At 44.9% G+C, this 21,588-nt stretch overlaps 1 protein-coding gene and 1 pseudogene across 1 annotated transcript; both read left to right on the top strand.

The window, feature by feature from the left end:
- Nucleotides 1–1,750: 1,750 nt before the first annotated feature.
- LOC112882115 lies at nucleotides 1,751–8,448 on the top strand (annotated as a pseudogene).
- Nucleotides 8,449–16,704: 8,256 nt separating this feature from the next.
- Nucleotides 16,705–21,194, top strand: LOC112881420 (cellulose synthase-like protein E6). The gene is made up of 7 exons (XM_025946087.1): nucleotides 16,705–17,018; nucleotides 18,223–18,541; nucleotides 18,615–18,755; nucleotides 18,862–18,993; nucleotides 19,445–19,657; nucleotides 19,756–20,322; nucleotides 20,400–21,194. The coding sequence occupies exons 1-7, from the start codon at nucleotides 16,765–16,767 to the stop codon at nucleotides 20,943–20,945; spliced, it is 2,172 nt and encodes a 723-aa protein (XP_025801872.1). The 5' UTR covers nucleotides 16,705–16,764; the 3' UTR covers nucleotides 20,946–21,194.
- Nucleotides 21,195–21,588: the final 394 nt, after the last annotated feature.

Raw genomic sequence — 21,588 nt, 5'->3', positions numbered from 1 at the left:
ATATATTCCGAAACTGTCCAACCAAACCTGTCAATCTGTCATCATCCATGAAGACCACTAGACCAGGGTAGTTTTTCCACTTGGCTTCTCATAGGCTACTTTTGAACTGCAATAATAGACACGTCGATCGAACGGATCCGTGACCCGGCTGCTACGTGCTAAAATGCTATAATGAAGTGGACAAAACTGCTAACGTAGGAGATGTTTTGTTTGCGGTAGTTCTCTCTTCCACCTTTGGCCACTTCAATCTCGAGAAGCTAGCTATCTCGCCGCAACGCGACACTCAACAAGAAGCCAGAACGCGACATTGTTGGCGAGCTAGTAGCTCCCGAGACGGCAGTGAGATTCTGACGGCGACCTGTGCTGTGACTGTGATCAATTGGCTCTAGCTAGGGCGCTCGTAGTCGTAGTGCGAATGATCTACCATGGGTTATCGGACCAGGATCGGAGGACCCAATCAACGACGACTGCTGCTGCGAGAGTGGAAGGAACGACCCGCAACTCCGGCTGCTCACCTCAGCTGATGTTCCTCCGGTCACCGTCACCGCCGGCCGCGCGCCGCCTGCACGCTCCGTTGCGCACCCGCGGCCGAATCGGCGCACGAGACGAAGACGACTCCCAAGTCCCAACGATGGGTCGGATCCTTACGTGGACACTACCACCTCTGCCCCGATTGGTCGCTGGTACAGCGACAGGATCTCTGTAACAATTGGCCTTTCCCTGCCACCTATCGACCAATTATTACAGAGATCCACGTAGTAATAATATCAGAAAGGGCCGGGGTCACGCCGTGGCTCCGCCGGCGTTATAAACGCCAGTGCTCTACTACTCTCGCGTAGAGCCTCCTCATCAACCTATGCCGTTATGTAAAGATGACCATTCAAACCGTCGGGCACGGTCCGACACAAGCCCGGGCTGGTCCGGGCACGAATTGATCGGACCAGGCACGATACGATCATGCTAACGGGTCGTGCCGTATCGTCCGTCATGCCGTGTTCTTAGCCCAAGCACGAGCCCACAGGCTCATTCTCGTGCCGTGCCGACTCGGAAAGCACGAGACTCCGCTGTGCCAGTGCTGTCCGCCGCCCGCGCGCTCGATGGAGGCTGCTGCCCGCCGGCCGCTGCCGCGCCCACCAGCCGTGTGCCTGATGCCGCTGCCGCGTCTGCCGCGCCGCCCGCCCACCGGAGAAGGAAAGTGGGGATGGGAGCGTCGCCTGCCGTCTTCCCCTAACTATGTCGCCTATCTTGTTGTCGCAGCCCTACGCGCCGCCGTGGCCTGCTCGTCGTCTCCACCCCCAGCGCGCTTTCACCTTGCTTGCTGCGGCCGCCACCTGTGCGCCGCCACTTGCCTGCTTGCTGGGGTCGTCGCGTGATGGGAGGACAAGGCACTGTAGCAGCCAGCAGGAATCGGGAGGGTTGAGGGAAGCAGGGAGGTGGAGGATGAAGAAAAGCCGGCAGGGGACGTCCGTTAGTCATAAGGTTAGGAGCGATAGATAAGATTTGTTGTGTGTGTGTGTGGGGGGTGGGGGGGGGGGGGTAGGCCGGGCCACCGGGGTGCCTTATATATGGGTTGAAGTAGAGTAGAGTTAACAAGCTGTTTTGGACCAGACTCTAAAACTCGTGCCGGATCGGGCTGCCTGCCGTGCTATGGTGACGGCCCAAGCACGGCATAGAGTACCGGACCCTGTGCTTGGGCCGGGTTAAAAAATTATGCCTAGTGCTGGGGTGTTTTTAACACATATACCGTCACCTCAGTATCTCTAGACCGGCAGCTTGAGTGGTGGAAGGAGATGGAGACTTTTTAAAAAAAAAGGTTAAAAAAATTTAAATTTGAAAAAGGGGTGCCGGTTTGGAACAATTCGAAAAATAGGTACCTCCCGCCCGATCAACGGGCGGGAGGTAACATCCCGCCCATCCAACGGGCGGGGGGTCAAAAAAAAAGCGAACAGGCCCCTCTCCGGGGGCCTCTTCGTGAAAGAAAACTTTTCTTATTCGCGAAGAGTCCCCTGACGCGGCATCCCGCCCTCCCAACGGGCGGGAGGTTCCCCCAAGGAGCATCTCGCCCTCCCAAACCCCCCCTCCACTATTTAAGCCCCCCACCCACCCCTAATTCTCATAATATTCAGCAAAAATCAAAAAAAAAAAGAAAGGAGGGAGAGGAAGAGAGGAGAGGAGAGGAAGCGGCGAAGCCTTGTCCACGCGTCGGTTTGGAGGTATATTCTCGTTATAGTCGTATAATTATCAATTGTTTTTACGAATATTTGTTAGGGTAGTTATACGTAGAATAGTTTTCAGTATTTTCAATAGCTTATAGAAATATTTGTTAGGGTAGTTCTATTTTAAATAGTTTTTAGTATTTTCAATAGTTTGTAGATATATTTTTTAGGGTAGTTATATTTTGAATAGTTTTTATAGTTTCAGTAGTTTTCAGATATATTTCTTAGGGTAGTTATATTTTGAATAGTTTTTAGTAATTCAATAGTTTTTAGATATATTTCTTAGGGTAGTTATATTTTGAATACTTTTTAGTATTTTTAATAGTTTTTAGGAATATTTATTAGGGTAATTATATTTTGAATAGTTTTAGTAATTCAATATTTTTTAGTAATTCAATAGTTTTTAGATATATTTGTTAGGGTAGTTATATTTCGAATAGTTTTTAGCATTTTCAATTGTTTGTACGAATATGTGTTACGGTACTTATATTTTTCATGTAGATATGGCGCAGACACCGGAGCTCCTTGACGCGAACACTGACGAACGGCACAGGTCGTACCTGGCAGCGGTGGAGGGGCAGGAGCTTCACGAGTTGCGCCCTCGTGTTGCAAAGGAGTTGCTGCACCTGGACGACCGCTGGCTTGACAGGTGATACTTTGTATTTTTTTACGGAACTAATGTATAGCTTGTACGACAATTGTAACCACAATGCAAAATATACGGGTTACGTGAGGCTGGTTTGCTGCCACTCGCACGTATGCTTCAGGCCGGCGACGGCCAAGACGGTGGCGCCAAGAAGCGGATGCAGCTGGACCGCTCTCTACTTGCGGCGTTGGCGGACAGGTGGCGTCTGGAGACGCACACGTTCCACTTGCCGTGCGGGGAGATGGCCCCCACGTTGCAAGATCGATAACAATATTACTCTGCTTCCCATTACGTATGCAGATCGATCCGATCAACTTCGCGGAGGTCGAAGCTACATCTCAGATCACGTTGCTTGAACGTGGAGTACGTGTACCGGAGGCACAGTATAAAGACAGCTTGCGTAAGATTCAAGACAACTTGACGCGAGCGTTACGTGCACTGACGTGTCGCGGCAGAGACGACGTGGGGGCCTCCAGTTCATCTCATGCGTCAGCCCACGTGTACACAGCTGGCCCGTCGACCTCTGCAGCACTGCACGCAGCGTCTAGCGGTACTGCCGCTAGTTCAAGCTGTAAGTCCTTTATAATTACCATTTCGATCACCTTTGATTTACACGACTAATTTCGTTTGTTTTTATAGTCATGCATTCGACAGCAATGGGACCTCCTCCTGCAAGAATGGAGCCTCAGACGTTTGGCGCCTATACTCCAGGAACGTCTCTCCCGTCGGTTTCCACGCCAGCTACTCCGTACTCTCAGGGCTATACTCAGCATGCATGGTCGATGGGAGCTTCTGCACACGGTGGTCCATTCAGTGTGCCGGACTGGGACGACTGGGAGGGCAGCTCCGCCACTTGGTCGGAGTTGGTGGGCGGCGGCGCCGGGCCTGACATCATTGGTCCCTCCCAGACATATGACACTCCAGGTGCACAGTCTCAGGATGACCCGTTCACGCCTGCACCTCCTCCGCCTCGTCCTCACCGTGCTCCAGATGCATTTACGTACTCGGAGGACCACATACGCCGACGGGTTAGGACTAAGGGGGGAGGACGAAGAGAGCGCGAGGACCAGGACAAGCGGGATAGATACTCCTGATTCGGTGGACTTTTTATATTTAAACTGTTTTTGTATGATACTATTTTCTTTTTAATTGGTTGACATATCGTACTATCGTAATATTTGGATTGTACGTTGCAAAACGTTATCGTTTAACCATCTTCGTACGAGTTTTAGATATAGTAATTTTCTTCGTAAAATTGAATTAAAATTTTATATGTATACAAAAGAGTATGGCGAATAAATATTGTATTTGAAAAAATTCTGAATTTCAAATAGTTTGTAAACCATAAATTCCAACAAAACATAACAATTCCAACAAAATATAACAAAAATAATAAGCTGGGGGACCTCCCGCCCACTGGCCGGGTGGGATGCCTGCCTCAGGGACTTCTTCGCGAATAAGAAACTTTTCTTATTCGTGAAGAGGCCCTCGGGAGGGGCCTCGAAATATTTTTGGAACCTCCCGCCCGCTGGTTGGGCGGGAGGTCCCCGGCCCCACGCCTCCCGCCCGATCAACAGGCGGGAGGTACCCATTTTCCGAATTTTTCACATCCGGCTTCCTTTTCCGAAATTTTTTTATCTTTTTTTTGAAAAAGTCGAGAGATGGAGAGGCTGTTCGCCACGGAGAAGCTCGTGGGCCGGTCGCTGTACCGGTTCCACGCCGTCACGGTGTTCGCCGGGATATGCCTGGTGCTCTGCTACAGGGCGACGCACGTCCCGGCGGCCGGCGCGGGCAGGGCGGCTTGGCTGGGAATGCTGGCGGCGGAACTGTGGTTCGGCTTCTACTGGGTCATCACGCAGTCCGTGCGGTGGTGCCCCATTCGCCGCCGCACCTTCAAGGACAGGCTCGCCGCCAGGTCTGTGCTGCCGTATTACCCATTCGCTAGGCTCCTAGGCTTGCATATTATCATGTACTTTGGTCAGATCCTTTTGAATCCACCCCGAAAAAAATATTCGAGAAAGATAAAAGAAACTACCTCCAAAGATAAACGATACTATCTTCATCCTTAAATAATAAATGGCGTATAAGACAAGCTAATTAGTTTAAAAATGGACTAATTAGTTTGACATAAATATGCAGAAAATGAAGGGAGTACCTTTAACACTGTGCTATAGAGTACAAAAGTTTTGCAGCCACACAACTGGACAAGAGGATGCCAGGACGATTTGATGATATGCACACATCCATCAGATCAGGTTGGGTCCATGGTCTGGTACCACGAAGAGGCATCACAGCTCGTGTATGGCATGGCTGGCTGGGTGCTGCTGCACCAGATCTGACCAAAGTACTTGCCTTACCTCCTAAAACATCCCAAATAGCTCGTGTACTTGCCTTACCTCTCCATGGCAAAATAAGAATGGATGGCTGGCTAAGTTGAGCGCAAGAACTGGCCCAAATCATAGAGAACGAATGGTCTCTTTTAAATTAACATGTTGTTGCGCACAGCAATCTTTGATCTAGAAGAATGCTGAGGACCTGTTTGGATTCGGTGACTAAACTTTAGTTCTGTTACATCGGATGTTTAACACCAATTAAGATTATTAATGTAGACTAATTATAAAAATAATTACATAAATGGAGACTAATTCACAAGGCGAATCTATGAAGCCTAATTAATCTATCATTAGCATATGTTTACTGTAGCACAATATTACCAAATCATGGACTAATTAGGTTTAATGGATTATCTCGCGAATTAATCTTCATTTATACAATTAGTTTTATAATTAACCTATATTTAATACTCCTAATTAAAACCAAACATCCGATGTAACAGGCACTGGACCTAGGGATAATCCAAACACCTTACGTACTAGCCTCAGCATACTTACTATGTCAATGTCATCTGTAGCAGGTACGGAGAACGGCTACCCTGCGTGGACATCTTCGTCTGCAAAGCAGATCCGCAGTCGCAAGCCTCGTGATGGCCACGGTCCTCTCACTCATGGCGTGCAATTACCCACCTGGGAAACTGAACGTGTACCTCTCCGACGACGGGCCGGGGGCTCGATTCTCACTTTCTATGCTCTTTGGGAGACCTCCGCCTTCGCGAAGCACTGGCTTCCATTCTGCAAGAGATACAACATTGAGCCAAGGTCACCTGCCGCTTACTTTGCAGAGTCAGATAAGCCTCGTAATTCTAGATCCTTAGAAGAATGGTCGATCGTCAAGGTGTGCATGCATATTTCTCGAACATTGTTAGACGTAACACCAGTGGCCAGTGGAAAGATGCCTAATAAGCTGATGGATGCTATTATGTTCTTATGGGCAGGGCCTGTATGAAGAAATGACAGAGCGCATTGATTCCGCTGTTCGATCAGCTAGTGTTCCTGAAGAAATCAGAGAAAATCATAAAGGATTTTCTGAATGGAATACAGGAATTACCTCAAAAGATCACCAACCAATTGTTCAGGTACCTTTCATATCCTCCACATTGGAGTAAGTGTTTTCTCAAAGTTCTGGAGTCGAGAACTCCACAATGTTTGAGACTCCAAGCCCTAAATTCTTTGCTAGGTTCTGATAGATGGGAAAGACAGAGATGCAGTTGACAATGAAGGAAATGTACTACCTACACTGGTTTACGTGGCACGAGAGAAGAGGCCTCAGTACCACCATAACTTCAAAGCTGGGGCAATGAATGCTTTGGTACAGTTGCCAATCTCCATCACCTTTTAAACATACTTAACCAATACGTCATAAAACCCATGCTTCATATTGGAGAAAATACCCATACTTCAGATTGAGAAAATAAATTCTGATTTCATAAATCAGGAAGTTTCTAGTAATGACAAGACTAGCCAAAGATCCTGAACTAGAATTTGGCTGGGAGAAGTGGTTGTGCTTCCCCACCACCCAGTTTGAGAACTCATCAACTGAATTTGGGTTCCAATTTCTTTTGAATATGTTAACTTTCAAATTGAAATGCAGATAAGGGTGTCATCAGTGATAAGCAACAGCCCTATCATCTTGAATGTGGACTGCGATATGTATTCCAACAACAGCGATGCAATCAGAGATGCGCTGTGCTTCTTCCTTGATGAAGAAATGGGCCACAAGATCGCATTCGTGCAGCACCCTCAGAACTATACCAATATAGCCAAGAATAACATGTATGGCAACTCATTCAATGTTCTCAATCAGGTCCGCAGTTGCAACTTCAATACTGTTCTCTCATAGCAGTATATGCAAGCATCATACATGCAATGGCCCTAACACTACATTGCTACTGAATCTGCAGGTGGAGCTACGTGGTTTCGACGGTGTGGGTGGCCCGCTCTATATCGGCACTGGGTGCTTCCACAGAAGGGAGATCTTGTGTGGCAGGAGGTTCACCAATGACTATAAGGAAGTCTGGGACAGAGGAATGAAGGAAAAAAGAGAGCTGTCCATATATCAGACCGAAGAGAAAGCCAAGTCGTTAACAACCTGCACTTACGAACATAACACACAGTGGGGAAACGAGATTGGAGTGAAGTATGGTTTCCCGGTAGAAGATGTCATCACTGGGCTGGCAATACATTGCAGAGGATGGAAGTCGGTCTGCAACAACCCACCAAGGGCAGCGTTTATGGGTGTAGGTCCAACAACACTTGCACAGACAATCCTGCAACACAAGAGATGGAGCGAGGGTAACTTCTCGATCTTTCTTTCAAAGTACTGCCCCTTCATCTTTGGGAACGGAAGTATCAGCTTACAGCATCAAATGGCCTACTCAGTCTACGGTTTGTGGGCACCCAACTCACTCCCTACGCTGTACTATGCTGTCATCCCTTCACTGGGCCTTCTCAGAGGCACCCCCTGTTCCCTGAGGTATGCTAAACGATCAGTATCAATTTAGTTCCAAACGACTGAACTGAAACTAACATGATGCTCTTTACTTACCATCTAGATTATGAGTCCATGGATCATGCCTTTTATATATGTCGCAATTGCGAAGAATGTTTACAGCGCATACGAGGCGTTGTTCTACGGAGAGACACTAAGAGGATGGTGGAACGGACAGAGGATGTGGATGGACAGAAGAACAACCTCGTACCTCTACGGCACCATCGACACCGTCAGGAAGTTGTTGGGACTGTCAGAGATGGGGTTTGCAGTTTCACCAAAGGTAAGTGACGAAGAGGAGTCGAAAAGGTACGAGCAAGGAGTCATGGAGTTTGGAGCGTCGTCGCCAGAATACGTGATCATCGCAACCGTTGCATTGCTCAACCTTGCGTGCCTGGTGGGAGGGCTATGCAAAATCCTGACAAGTGGCGAGGCGTCGAGAGGATTCTTCCTCCAGGTCGTTCTGTGCGGGCTGCTAGTGATCATCAATGTCCCAGTCTATGAAGCAATGTTCATCAGGAAGGATGGAGGGAGCATGCCATTCTCAGTCACGCTAGTGTCCATTGGATTTGTGATGTTGGCCCTCTCTGTACCATTATTTTGAGGTCTAAATTTTTAAAAGGCGCAAATGAATAACGAATACTTTCTGTATTTAATCATAGGTCATCTGAACTTAATTTCTCTTATATTATACAAAATGAATACAAACGCAAAAAATGATTCTGCTTACTTTAGGAATTAAATGCTTTTCCAGCTGCCCTCTGTAAAAACGTACTAGAGCAGAGCAATCAGGATGTGTGTGGTACGTGTGGATCTGATGGTAGGCATGACGATTGACGACGCTGTACGTAAGCCTGTGGACAAAGACTACTTTATGTTGGTATAACCACAAGACTAATATAATCTGGCCTGCCCAGGAATAATGCGTTAGCTGAGCTGTCTGGGTGATCACCAAATAATGCACCCGAGACATGCATGCCGATAGAGTGAGGCTGGCGGGCACGACTCGGTAGTCCCCGGCTGCCGTAGCTCGGACGCGCACCTGTGGCGTCCGGCCGGAGTCGCATCTCGAAAGGCGACACGCAGACACCGAGCGAGGTCCACGGATCACGCGCGCAGCCGTGTCATCTTGGCCACTTTGGCTTATCTATTAGTGAGCGTCAGGGCTTAGGTAATCTCGGCTAGTCTGCCACCATGGTGCAATAATATAGGCGCGCGACGCAATCAAACAGATTTGCTAATCTTTATCTTTACCTATTTCTACACGTAACATTTTCATCTTATTTTTTATTAGTTTGATCTAACTTCCACTATCAATGTACGAGGCTTGATATATCCCGTATGCGAGTCGGACCAGCCCTCCGTTCACGACTTGATCACGTAAATCTCTACAAATTAACGTAGAAGCAACTATACGTATCCGATACCTATAGGTCTTTGTCCGTACCAACGCACATGCTATACGGTCTTTGTCCGTACCAACGCACATGCATATTTAATATTTACGTAGTGGCAGATATATTAGTATTGTTCCCTCATATTCGGAATAAGCTGCATCTAAGGCTGTTAAGCCTCTATCATAGGCTGCCTTTATTTTATTAATCACGGTTCGAGGGACGGAGTCAGTAAATAACAACACCGGTTAATTTCTAAAATAAATCCATAAAAATACGAGCACCTGTACCCAAATCGAGAACTCGAATCTGTATGGGTAGATTCTATCATAAGGAGTCTTATTAACTAACCTACGCTTAGTTTGCAACATAACTTGCATTTTATTGATGGTATATACTACCTCTTTTCAAATATATGGCATCATTGATTTTTTTATTCAATTAACTAATATTCTTCTATAAATAATTATGCAAATAGATAAATATACAAGTTTAACCTAAAGTACTCTTATAGTAGATCCAGTTATGATTAGAAGAGATAAACAATATGAAATATGTGTTAACCATGAATCTAGTAATTAACCATGAATCTAGTAACGTTAAATTATGTTATCAATACACGATGTTTTGAGTTACTATTAGAGACGCACGTGCCGCAGGCACGTGTATTGAAAACCTATTAAATATAAATTTTATATCTATAGAAAGTTTAGTAAATAATAATTTTATATTTTTCGTAAAGATGTTCATGTGGCGAGGATATACTTTTAAGAGAAATTTTAAACAAGAATATAGTAATTAATAATTTAGTATCACACAAATTAAAAATATTCGGTAATAAAAAAACTTAACACATACTATAATTATTTATATTCAACAATTTAGCACATGATTTTAAAAGATCTAGTAAAAAAACTTTATATTGATATATGAAAATACTTAATACAATGAACAGTAACAAAGAAATTTTGTAGCATTGAATTGAAATAAAGAAAAATATTCATGCTCCATGTATGTCTCCCATATATGCCAACATATACATTAGCAAATTTTATTAATGATTACATAATAATTATTCAAGCATTAATTATAGTGTTAATTAAGTTCCCGTAGTTGTTGATGTATTCATAGATATCGATCATAACCACTATAAGAGTAATCAACAATCAAAGAACAAATATTTCGAATATGGACAGAGCAGCAAATCCAATGGAAAGCAACATTAATTTTGTATTCCTGCCATTACAGGGGTTCTTCTCTTTATAGTAAGGAGAAAAATCCAATTTATTGCATACATGCTATTGTAACCCTCTCTCAAAAAGAAACATTTAAAGGAAAGTTAAATGCTCATACGTTGGTACAGGAAAAATAAATTTGTTGCATAATGCTATTACAATTCAGATTTATTTTACATGGTTACATGAATTGAATTAACTTATTACAATCTATCTCATAAAAAATATTTATTATCTATTCTCGCGCTATAAGTTCTATTCACGATCTTGCCCCTAATATGATCATCAACATTTACATCCTTTATTAGCTTGAAATGTTGCCTTATCACTGAGCTAATCATGCATTAAAACGTCAAAAAAAGAGAGTTGAGATTATCAATCCATACATCAAATTTGCACATGAAAGGCTAACTATCAACAAAACTATTTCAATGTAAGAGGTGATTCTTGTTATCATGAAAATGAAATCATGATCATAAAGCAAGAGTAAGCTATCAATTCCCTTAATTGAATTCTATTATGCATGCATAATGGAATATGGATCATGGAAGCAGGCATTTTGCCTTCCCTGACCAACCCAATCAGATCCTGCAAGATTGCTAGTAAAAATATCTCCGGTGTAAAATCAAATGGCGATATGGAAAAAACAATGCTAATATCTCTCAGATGGGATAAAAACACCAATCATATCTTACATATTTATGATTTAACTGCATCAAACTATAATAAACAAGAAACCTTAATATAAATAAGACAAATGCACCAACCAAGAAGTAATGCTAGAACCAAACTTCCAAGCAAAGATAAAATATCCGGAATCTGCTTGAAAATCTGTAAAATCATCTTATACTCACAAAGATTTAGGACATCAATGGAAAAGCACTTTTTGAAAAGAATGAGTCAGTTTGCCATAAACACTAAGTAATTCATTGAGGACCCGAGGAGAGACACTTCTGCTTCACGAGGGTGTGGATCACCATCACTGCATCTGCCTTCTTTGCCAACGATGCGGCCACATCCACTTGGGATGGGGTGGGCGTGTGGTGGCTATCGGCTCGCCCGGGATTGGGATGTGGGTGGATGTAAAATCTCAACCTGAAATTCATTATGAGAAGGAAGAGGAAGGAGACTGCACCTAACTGGTAGAGTGGTAGTAGGGAGGGGGCAATTCATGGTGGTGGTTCCTCCGTGCGGTGCTTGGCATCTCCACTGCTCGGGCGTGGCTCCATCTGTACGGAATGGGGCTGCTGACGTTGTGTCTTCTTTAGCGGAGAGGGCGGGGCGAACAGGGCAGGGAGGGGCAGGGAGAACGGGGAACGCCGATGATGATGATCAGGGAAACGTGGACGATGTGGGACGCTGGTGACCTAAGACATGATTTTAACGCCCTGATGAACACCACCTCCTTCCTAATCAACAACATAAAATTGCTATCACAACAAACATTGCAACATGGGCAGGATACAGACCTTGGCATTGGATGAGACGTCCTGTTGCTCTTGTGGCAGCAGATGCTTGGCACAGCTTTAGCCCACTTTAGATCGGCATAGATGGGTGCTACCTTGGAAGAAGAAATCAGATGATAGCAGCTTCTTGGCACGGCAACGGCAACAATAGGGTAAATGATTAACTATAGAGGTGTATGATTTTATAGGTGTGGTGATGGAAGGCAGGGAGACATCATGCTTTTGGAAAGGCTTCTTGCGGCAATCAGACCATCTGCAATTAGCCCCTTGATTGATTGATAGGGATATCTTGATTTAGTATGGAAAATATTTATACTACTAATTTATGCCCTTCCATTTATACTACTCTATTTCTATTTGTTTGTATGAGTGATTCATAAGTAAGGAAAGAAATATTCATAAGTAGAATTTGTGCATAAGGAAAGAAATATACGGGGATCAATTTTCTCTCTTAATTATGTGCGTCTTGATGTTGCAATTAGCCCTTGATTGATTAATAGGGATATCTTAATTTATTTAGTATGGAAAAAATTTATACTGCTTAATTTATGCCCCTCCATTTATACTACTCTATTTCATATTTATGCATAAGGAAAGAAATATGTGGGGATCAATTTTCTCCCTCAATTGTGCGTGTGAGGGTGCTCCATGCTATGGGTACACTGGATGGGTACGTAGAATGATTTGGTGAAAAAAAATTAGCTTTTGGGTGGAATCATTTTCCTTCTATCAAAAAAATGGGTCTCCGCCCTCTTTCGTCAAACCTCTAGAGCTGGCAAGTGGGACCTCCGTGAGAAGTACGGTGGGCCCAATTTTAGTGAGAAAGTGTTTTAATTATTTCAAATTTTATAGTATGGATATACAGTCAAAGGTAAAGGGATACGATTTACATGAAATTAGAAGGAATCTTAATAGAGCCATCGTCACCACAAGATTCAAAACAGTTTTCAAAAGTTAGTTTTAGGAGGCCGACAGGGCTTGAACTGTGCATTGTTTTCTCCAGCTATTGGTCGACGGTGCTTTATTATGATCGGTCCATTTCCTATGAGTGAAATGAAACTGCCGACGAAGATTTGCCGACCACATAAATCTGACGACTCATAAAAAATACAAGAAATCGTATCTGAGATTGGAGGGATATACTGAAATAGGTGGTGAAGAACACGCTCAGATCACAACGGATAATTCTTCTTGCATAGTTTCCCAACCACGGAGAATTCTCCGCCGCGCCTTGAGAACCCTCCGGGCGACTTGCGGCGCAACCCGGACCGCCTCAAGCGATCGACCACCTCGACCGTGGAAAGCTAGCTATACTGGACATTCACGTCGCACTTCTTGTGTCGACGTCGCTCGCTCTCTTGTGAGTTGTGACGACGGATCGGATGTGCATGCATGATCCGGTACCTGCCGCGCGCGGAAGGGCTCTCTGGGCGCTAGCCGCGAGCGCCCTAGCTATCACTAGTAGCTAGCTAGTCTAGTACTACTAGTCATCGTCGTCCGATCCAGCTACTTGATGCGTACATAAGGACAACGCTCATGGTCTATCTTTGGAGCAGGAGTAGATAACAACCACCCGGACGATGGATCGATTCAGAATCTTATTGACGGGGCGGGACTAAACGGCGGCTAACGCGCGCGTGACATTGCTGATAGAGATGCGGGGGCCATCGATCGATCACAAGAACCGAAGCACAGCGAGCGCTGGTCCATAGACGTTACACTCTCACGCACATGATGCAGCGGCGAAGCCAAGCATCCATGAGACCATGACGCCATCCTACAGCTCCATCGATCCCACAGGCCACAGCTTCAGGTAGCTGCTGCTGCTGCGAGAGGGTTGGTGATCGAATTAAAAGCTAGGCTACCAGCTGGCACGACCCGCAACGTACCCCTGCCGGCGGCCAGTGGTAGCTGCATGATGCTCATCGTCGGCCGTCGCCGCCGCCACTCGCGCGCGCACCCTGCCCCCGATCGATCGGAGGCGCACGAGACGAGTCGCGAGGCGACACCACCGAGACATGCAGGCAGAGACCACGCTTGCACGCAACCCGGTCATCTTGGCCGCAGTTCGTTCACCCATAGCCACCCCACCAACCACCACTGCGCGTGATCACGGGGGCACGCGCTGCCTGCGACTCCATCGGGTCGGGGACAAAGCTGCCACAGGGACACGATAGCTAGTGTCACTCCGTCTGTGGTGGCTGCAGGATGCGGCTACTTGCATGCTGCTGGATCTTTACTTGGAGTCGTGGACAGTGGACACCGTCCCTGCTGCGTCGGTTGATCGCTGGCTGGCCGCGGCCGGCCTGTGGTAATGGAGCAGGAATATTAATTGAGGACCCACGACTTGGCACCCCCAGCAAATTGGCATTGTGCTGCCTCGCTCATCATGACTGTCGCCGACGACGACGGCCATCCAATAGCGTCGCGCGGTAGTGTAGCAGCAGCAGCGAGGGTTGAGATATCTCACGTGCGCCTTCCCCTGCAGCGAGCAGCCAGTAGCCACTGGTCGCGACAAGCTACCAGCTTGTCGGTCTCAGCAGCGATCCTACACGATCGGCGAAAGGGCGTGGCGGGCTCGGAAAGGAAGTAGTGCTCGTAGTTTAGGAGGGGGTTGGAGATAAATTTAAAAACTTAATCTATATATGGTTTAAACTAAATTGTATAAAATATAATTTAGACCATGTTATTTAGATATGCAACTACGGTTTATCTAGTGTGAAACTCTTGTTCCAAAATAATTTTACAATCTACAACCAATCCTAACTTGAGCGACTCTAAGAATGTAAAGTATACAAGATGCAAAAAGAAATGCGAAAACGTAAAGAGGCAATGAGAGGAAGTAAACTCTTGACACGTGATTTATCCTATGGTATCGGTAGGCACTAAGCCATCTCTAGTCCACATTATTAAAACACTCACAAAGAGCATTGCTTTCCGGTCACCAAGTCTCTTTCAGAACTCCCCTTGACTTGCCATAAAAGCTCGGCCACTAAGGCTCAAGCCAAGTACCTAGTCATCTTGATGCCGCCTTCATTATGGAGCTTCCCACGAAGGAGGGTCTCCTCGTCCCCCGCACAAAGCCGTCGTCGCTGCTCCACACCAAACCGGAGGGTCGAAAACTTGCCGGCAAGTCACCAACACTCCAAAGCGCCGATATACCAAGATTACGGTGGTGGTTCACCAGGCCCGTACCTAAGATTTGGAGGCCCGGTGAGAGAATACCAAATGAGGACCCTATAATAAAAATATATAGATTACCAAAAGTTAAAGCACATACTCTATTATTAAATAACATATTTTCTACAATACTAAGAACCACAATAAGCATGTTTTTTTTTACAATACTAAGAAGTACAATGGGCATACTCCATCCATCCCAAAAATAAACTATTATAATATCCAGAAAATAAATTATCTTACCCTATGTAGAAAATGCATGTGTATGTAAAATATTGCACATAAATATGAGAAAATATGGTAATTTAACCTTGATGTTAATTTTTTTAGAATTTAATAATTTGTATTTTGGAACGGTGGAAGTAGACGCTAAAAAAGTAAAAGGATAATTATTCTTATTTATATCTTTTTAATTCCTACCAGTATCACACAGGGCCGCGAAGGGCGGCGAGCCGGGGAGCATCCGTCCCTGATTCAAACAGCTGTGCACGGGCTAAGGCGTGTGGCCTGTCCACCCATGGGCTAATTTGGTCTTTGAAACTTTGAAGAACGTGGCCCGGTGCAGTAGCTAATTCACCTACAAGCTAATTAACTACTACGTAACTAATAATTATTAACTAAATGGGGCCCTTCAAAATTGGAGGCCCGGTGCCGTAGCCCCACTTGCACCGTGCGATTGGTTCACTCTGAAACCATACACAAAGCACAACACTTTGCTCTCTCACCCTCTCTCTGGAGCTAAACTAGCACAAACACTCTCATAGCATCCGCTAAAGTCTATGGATTTGATCAATAAGCACTTGCATGGCTTGGAGAATTTCTTTAGAGTCTTATTGCTTCTCACGAACTTTAACAACCTCAAAATACCCGGGGTGAGGTCTTATATAGGCTAAGGATCCACCCCCAACTGTTGATACTTTTCCCTAAAAAGCTTAAAGCGTCGGTTTAGCTGGTCGTCATCGTCGGTTTATCCGGTCACTTTGAAATTGCGTGCTGGCCATTAATTTTCTTTCTGCCACGTCTTCTTTTGCCTGCGTCATTGCACCGACGCCTTCAACTGACGCACCGTCGGTTCAACCGGTGGTGATGACTTTTATTGAAGAAGCCATCTCCAACTTCAAAAATCATTCTGCAACATTGAAGTACCAATGCACCGACGCCTTCTTTTTTACCGTCAGTTCAACCGGTGTTTTTACCATCGGTTCAACTGGTGCTGAAGGTACTTTTGTCCAAACCTTTCTGGAGCTTCTGTGCACATCACAGAGTAATCTGATATTGCACCAACGTTTACTGTCCATAGCGTCGTTTAACCGGTGGTACTGAGTTTTCCTACACTTGATCGCCATTGCAGTTTCCAATGCACCGAATAGTTCAAATTCCATGCCGTCGGTTTAACCGTCGCATGTAATTATGCTGGACTATAACTTGGATACCTTGACAACGATTTGAATCATTGACTATGTATTGGACAACTCCATCCATACGACTCAGAAATCATACAAACTTGAGCTTATAAATTTATTAGTCCCATTAACTATATAGTCATCCAAATTACAATTATAATCTAATAAGGCCGTATTTTTACAGGGCCCACGCCGCTGCTCGGATCCACGGGCGCCGATGTTATATACGGGAGCAGCTACTGCTACTGCTCCACATCGACGGGTTCGAGAGAGAGAGAGAGAGAGAGAGAGAGAGAGAGAGAGAGAGAGAGAGAGAGAGAGAGAAATAGGGGGGGAGGAGATGGAGAGGCTGTTCGCCACCGAAAAGGCCGGGGGCAGGGCGCTGTACAAGCTCCACGCCGTCACGGTGTTCGCCGGGATATGCCTGGTGCTCTACTACAGGGCGACGCACGTCCCGGCGGCCGGCGCGGGCAGGGCGGCGTGGCTGGGGATGCTGGCGGCGGAGCTGTGGTTCGGCTTCTACTGGGTCATCACGCAGGCCGTGCGGTGGTGCCCCTTGCGACGCCGCGCCTTCAAGGACAGGCTCGCCGCCAGGTCTGTGCTGCTCTCCATGCATGTTGCCCATCCGCCGAGCTTTCCATGCATACGGCCCGTACTACCTAACATGCACCTTTGTTTGTATATATATCAATATATATGCATGTTCCTAATTGCTCTTCTGAAAGCAGATGTATTCATCAAGGTGCTAGAAGCTTGTGTCAACGCAGTATAGTACTTGCTCCGTTTCTTGATCGTTTTGGCAAAAATTATATGTATGTGATTTGTCAAAACGATCATTAATTTTGAACGGGGAGTAGCTCAGTGTATCTAGGTATAGCTAGCGGGCAACACGGCCCTGAGACGCTGGTGACCTTGCGCACGTGAGATTTTTTAAGAAAAAAAACGAACAGACAAGATATCTGCCTACTGTATCATTAAGAAGAAGAGCCCAGAAATGGAAAAATTACAAAAGTGCAGTGAATGAAAAAAAATTTACCGAACAAATAAAAAATTTGTCAGACGTTTATGTCCTGCAAGGGACCATGTACTGGCCTCTTAGTAGGTGAGAATTAAATAGCAGCTCGCCGTTGAATAATTTGTAGAGCATGCCAACAGCTGACATGGATCAAATATTTTCAAAGCACCAGGACCGGAGAAGTGAGAGGACGGGGTAGGGCGATTTGATGACATACACGTCGGATTTTGGTCCATTATTTAATTAGGCGATGGAAATCGCCGCAGCCTTTATGGTCTGGGCGCTGCTGCACCGTAGGCCATACAGGATCCCTTGACAACCTAATTAATCATGCACGAGGGTATTAGAGCATCTCTAACAGTGACCCTCAAATCAGACTCTCGAGTTCTTAAGTAAGAGCTCCCTCTAAAAATTAGAGCCAGCAGCGACCTCTAAATCTCACCCTCTTCTTTTAATCTGAAGGGTGGGACCTATAGAGGCTCTTTTGAAACCCTCTATGAATAAAATGAATAAAGGGTAGAGGAAGAGATTCGAAGATCTTCGTAAAATAAGAGATCTAGTAGAGGTTGTGCTGGGGTTTTAGTTTTTTTATTCCATCCAACAAATTTAAGATGAGAACTTATTTAGAGTATCTGATGGAGTTGCTCTTAGCCCCCTAAATTATATTGCAACAATCTATTATTTCAAATCATTTTATCTATCGTGCTCATGCCATCATTGAGATGGATGTAAACATGGTATCGGCACCAAGCATTAACATGAGTACCGTGCAATCTGGAGCAGGTATGGAGACCGGCTACCCTGCGTGGACATCCTCGTCTGCACCGCAGACCCGGAGTCGGAGCCGCCGAGCCTCGTCATGGCCACGGTCCTCTCGCTCATGGCGTACAACTACCCACCTGAGAAACTGAACGTGTACCTCTCCGACGACGGGGGCTCGATCCTCACTTTCTATGCGTTGTGGGAGACCTCCGCCTTCGCGAGGCGCTGGCTTCCATTCTGCAGAAGATACAACATCGAGCCACGGTCACCAGCCGCTTACTTTGCAGAGTCAGATGAGCCTAATGATCCGCGAGCCTTAGAAGAATGGTCATTCGTCAAGGTATGTGTGTCTTTCAAACATTGTCAGATGATGAAACAGTTGTGACCACCGCAACTGACATTCTTTTGAGCAGGACCTGTACGATGAAATGACGGAGCGAATTGATTCTGCTGTTAAGTCAGGCAAAGTTCCAGAAGAAATAAAAGTAAATCATAAAGGATTTTCTGAATGGAACACAGGGGGAACCTCAAATGATCACCAGCCAATTGTTCAGGTAGCTTTCCAATCCCCTGAACCGCAGCAAAGATTTTCATAATTTTTTATTTGAAGAACTTCACAGATATTGAGATTCCAGAGTACTAAATTTGCTCATTTCCCAGATCCTGATAGACGGGAAAGACAGAGGTGCAGTTGACAATGACGGAAATGTGCTACCAACACTGGTATACATGGCACGTGAGAAGAGGCCTCAGTACCACCATAACTTCAAAGCTGGGGCAATGAACGCTCTGGTACACTCGCTAATCTTTATCAATCCATCACCTATAACTTTACAAATATGTGTAAACTCTGCGCTTGACATTAGCTTATACTTGCGCGACAAGATTGTTGAAATACAAATTCTGATTTTCATAATAGTAGCCAAAAGGTCAGGACCAGCTATCATTTACATTTGAGAAAAGCATGACATGGAGTTCACCACAAGCCTTTTGTGGAAATAGATGTGAAATGTACACTTCAAATCTGTTGTTGCAGCATATATATATGGCTATTTGAGATAACCAATTCACGATTGACAGACACCACAGGGTTTGTATAAGGACTGCAAGAGTCTGACATTTCTCATAAACAAACTCGCAGTAATAAGTATCAAGCTCACTAAATACAAAGCGCACTCCATGAAAAAAAATGGCTTAACCACAATGCGTATTTCTAAGTTCCAGCTTTTCATTTGAAATGCAGATAAGGGTATCATCAGTGATAAGCAAAAGCCCTATCATCATGAATGTGGACTGTGATATGTATTCAAACAACAGTGATTCAATCCGAGAAGCACTGTGCTTCTTCCTGGATGAAGAAATGGGTCACAAGATTGCATTTGTGCAATACCCTCAGAACTATAACAATATCACCAAGAATAACATATATGGCAACTCCCTCAATGCCATCAATCAGGTCGGCAACATGAATTGTGATTTCAATACAGTTCTCCCACAGCAGAGTATGCAATCATTATGCATGTTGTGACGCTAACACTGCTACTGAATCTTAAGGTGGAGCTGGCTGGTATGGACACTTGGGGTGGGCCATTGTATATTGGCACTGGATGCTTCCACAGAAGGGAGACCCTATGCGGTAGGAGCTTCAACAAAGACTACAAGGAAGACTGGGACCAAGGAATTAAGACACAGCAGCGGATAGACCAGACTGAAGAGAAAGCGAAGTCATTAGCAACCTGCACCTATGAGCATAACACACAGTGGGGAAATGAGATTGGATTGAAATATGGTTGCCCAGTGGAAGATGTTATCACCGGACTGGCAATACATTGTAGAGGATGGGAGTCAGTCTACAACAACCCCCCAAGAGCAGCATTTGTTGGTGTAGCCCCAACAACAATGGCTCAGACAATACTTCAGCACAAGCGATGGAGCGAGGGTAATTTTTCAATTTTTCTCTCAAAGTACTGCCCCTTCTTCTTTGGACATGGAAAAATAAGGTTACCGCATCAAATGGGCTACTGCATATATGGTTTATGGGCACCCAACTCACTACCTACGCTATATTACGTTCTGATCCCTTCACTAGGCCTTCTCAAGGGCACCCCCTTGTTCCCTGAGGTATGTTACATGACAAGTCTTATTTCAGTTTCGTATGATCTACATTGACATTAACATGATTCCCTTATTTTATTTAGATTATGAGTCCATGGATCACGCCTTTCATATACATCACCGTTGTGAAGAATATTTACAGCCTATATGAGGCATTAACATCTGGAGATACATTGGGAGGATGGTGGAATGGACAGAGAATGTGGCTAGTTAAAAGAATAACCTCGTACCTTTATGGTGTCATCGACAACATCAGGAAGTTGTTAGGATTGTCAAAGATGGGGTTTGTCGTTTCACCAAAGGTAAGTGATGAAGATGAGTCGAAAAGGTATGAGCAAGAAATCATGGAATTTGGAACGTCTTCACCAGAATATGTGATCATTGCAACCATTGCATTACTCAACCTCGTGTGCCTAGTGGGAGGGCTAGGTCAAATCTTGACAAGTGGCCAGAATATGCTGTTGAATGGACTTTTCCTCCAGGTTGTTCTATGTGGGTTGCTTGTGATCATTAATATCCCAATCTATGAAGCAATGTTCCTCAGAAAGGACAGAGGGAGAATACCATTCTCAGTCACACTAGCTTCTGTTGGCTTTGTCATGATGGTCCTCTTTGTACCAATATTCTGAGGTCCCAAAAAGTCCATTCAATTGAGCTGCTTGTACCAATATTCTCAGTCACACTATCTACCTGAATATCTCTTGTATGATGTTACAAAAAATACACAATGCAAAATGGATACTTGTATTCTAGCACTGCTTTCAGCTGCATCGCGTAAAAGGGTAAGCTCTCAGCCAATTGAGCTGTCAGCTGTGTATAGTATGCATATGCGTGGATCAACGCTGGAATCCCCACAATGTGATATCATCTGCCATTCACTATAAATGTGCCTATGGCATGTATGGCAACGTCTGTCTATCTAACTATCTAAGTAACTCGAGACCAATTTGAGAAATGAAGACATGAAACTTACATGGATAGCTTGTTTGCTAACTGTTACTCCCCTCCTTTCCTGGCTGGGTTGTCTCTTTGCTGGACTGGGGTGAATTCCTTCGATACTTCTTTTCTCTTCTTTTATTTTTGAAGTTTCTATCTCATATTATTTTTTCGTCACTTGTGTCTTTTGTTTTATTCTTTTTCATTTTAGTGTGTTTCGTTGGGAATTTTTTGTTTTTCAATCATTTTGTTGTTAATTTAATTATTTAGGATTAAATTTTGTTGTTTAAGTGACATATTGGTTGTTCTCTGCCATTTTCTAAATATTTCAGTGAC

The sequence above is a fragment of the Panicum hallii genome, chromosome 2 (assembly GCF_002211085.1).
Source record: "Panicum hallii strain FIL2 chromosome 2, PHallii_v3.1, whole genome shotgun sequence".
NCBI lineage: Eukaryota > Viridiplantae > Streptophyta > Magnoliopsida > Poales > Poaceae > Panicum > Panicum hallii.
The sequence above is the reverse complement of the archived record's forward strand: the minus strand, read 5'-3'. Positions and strand labels throughout refer to the sequence as shown.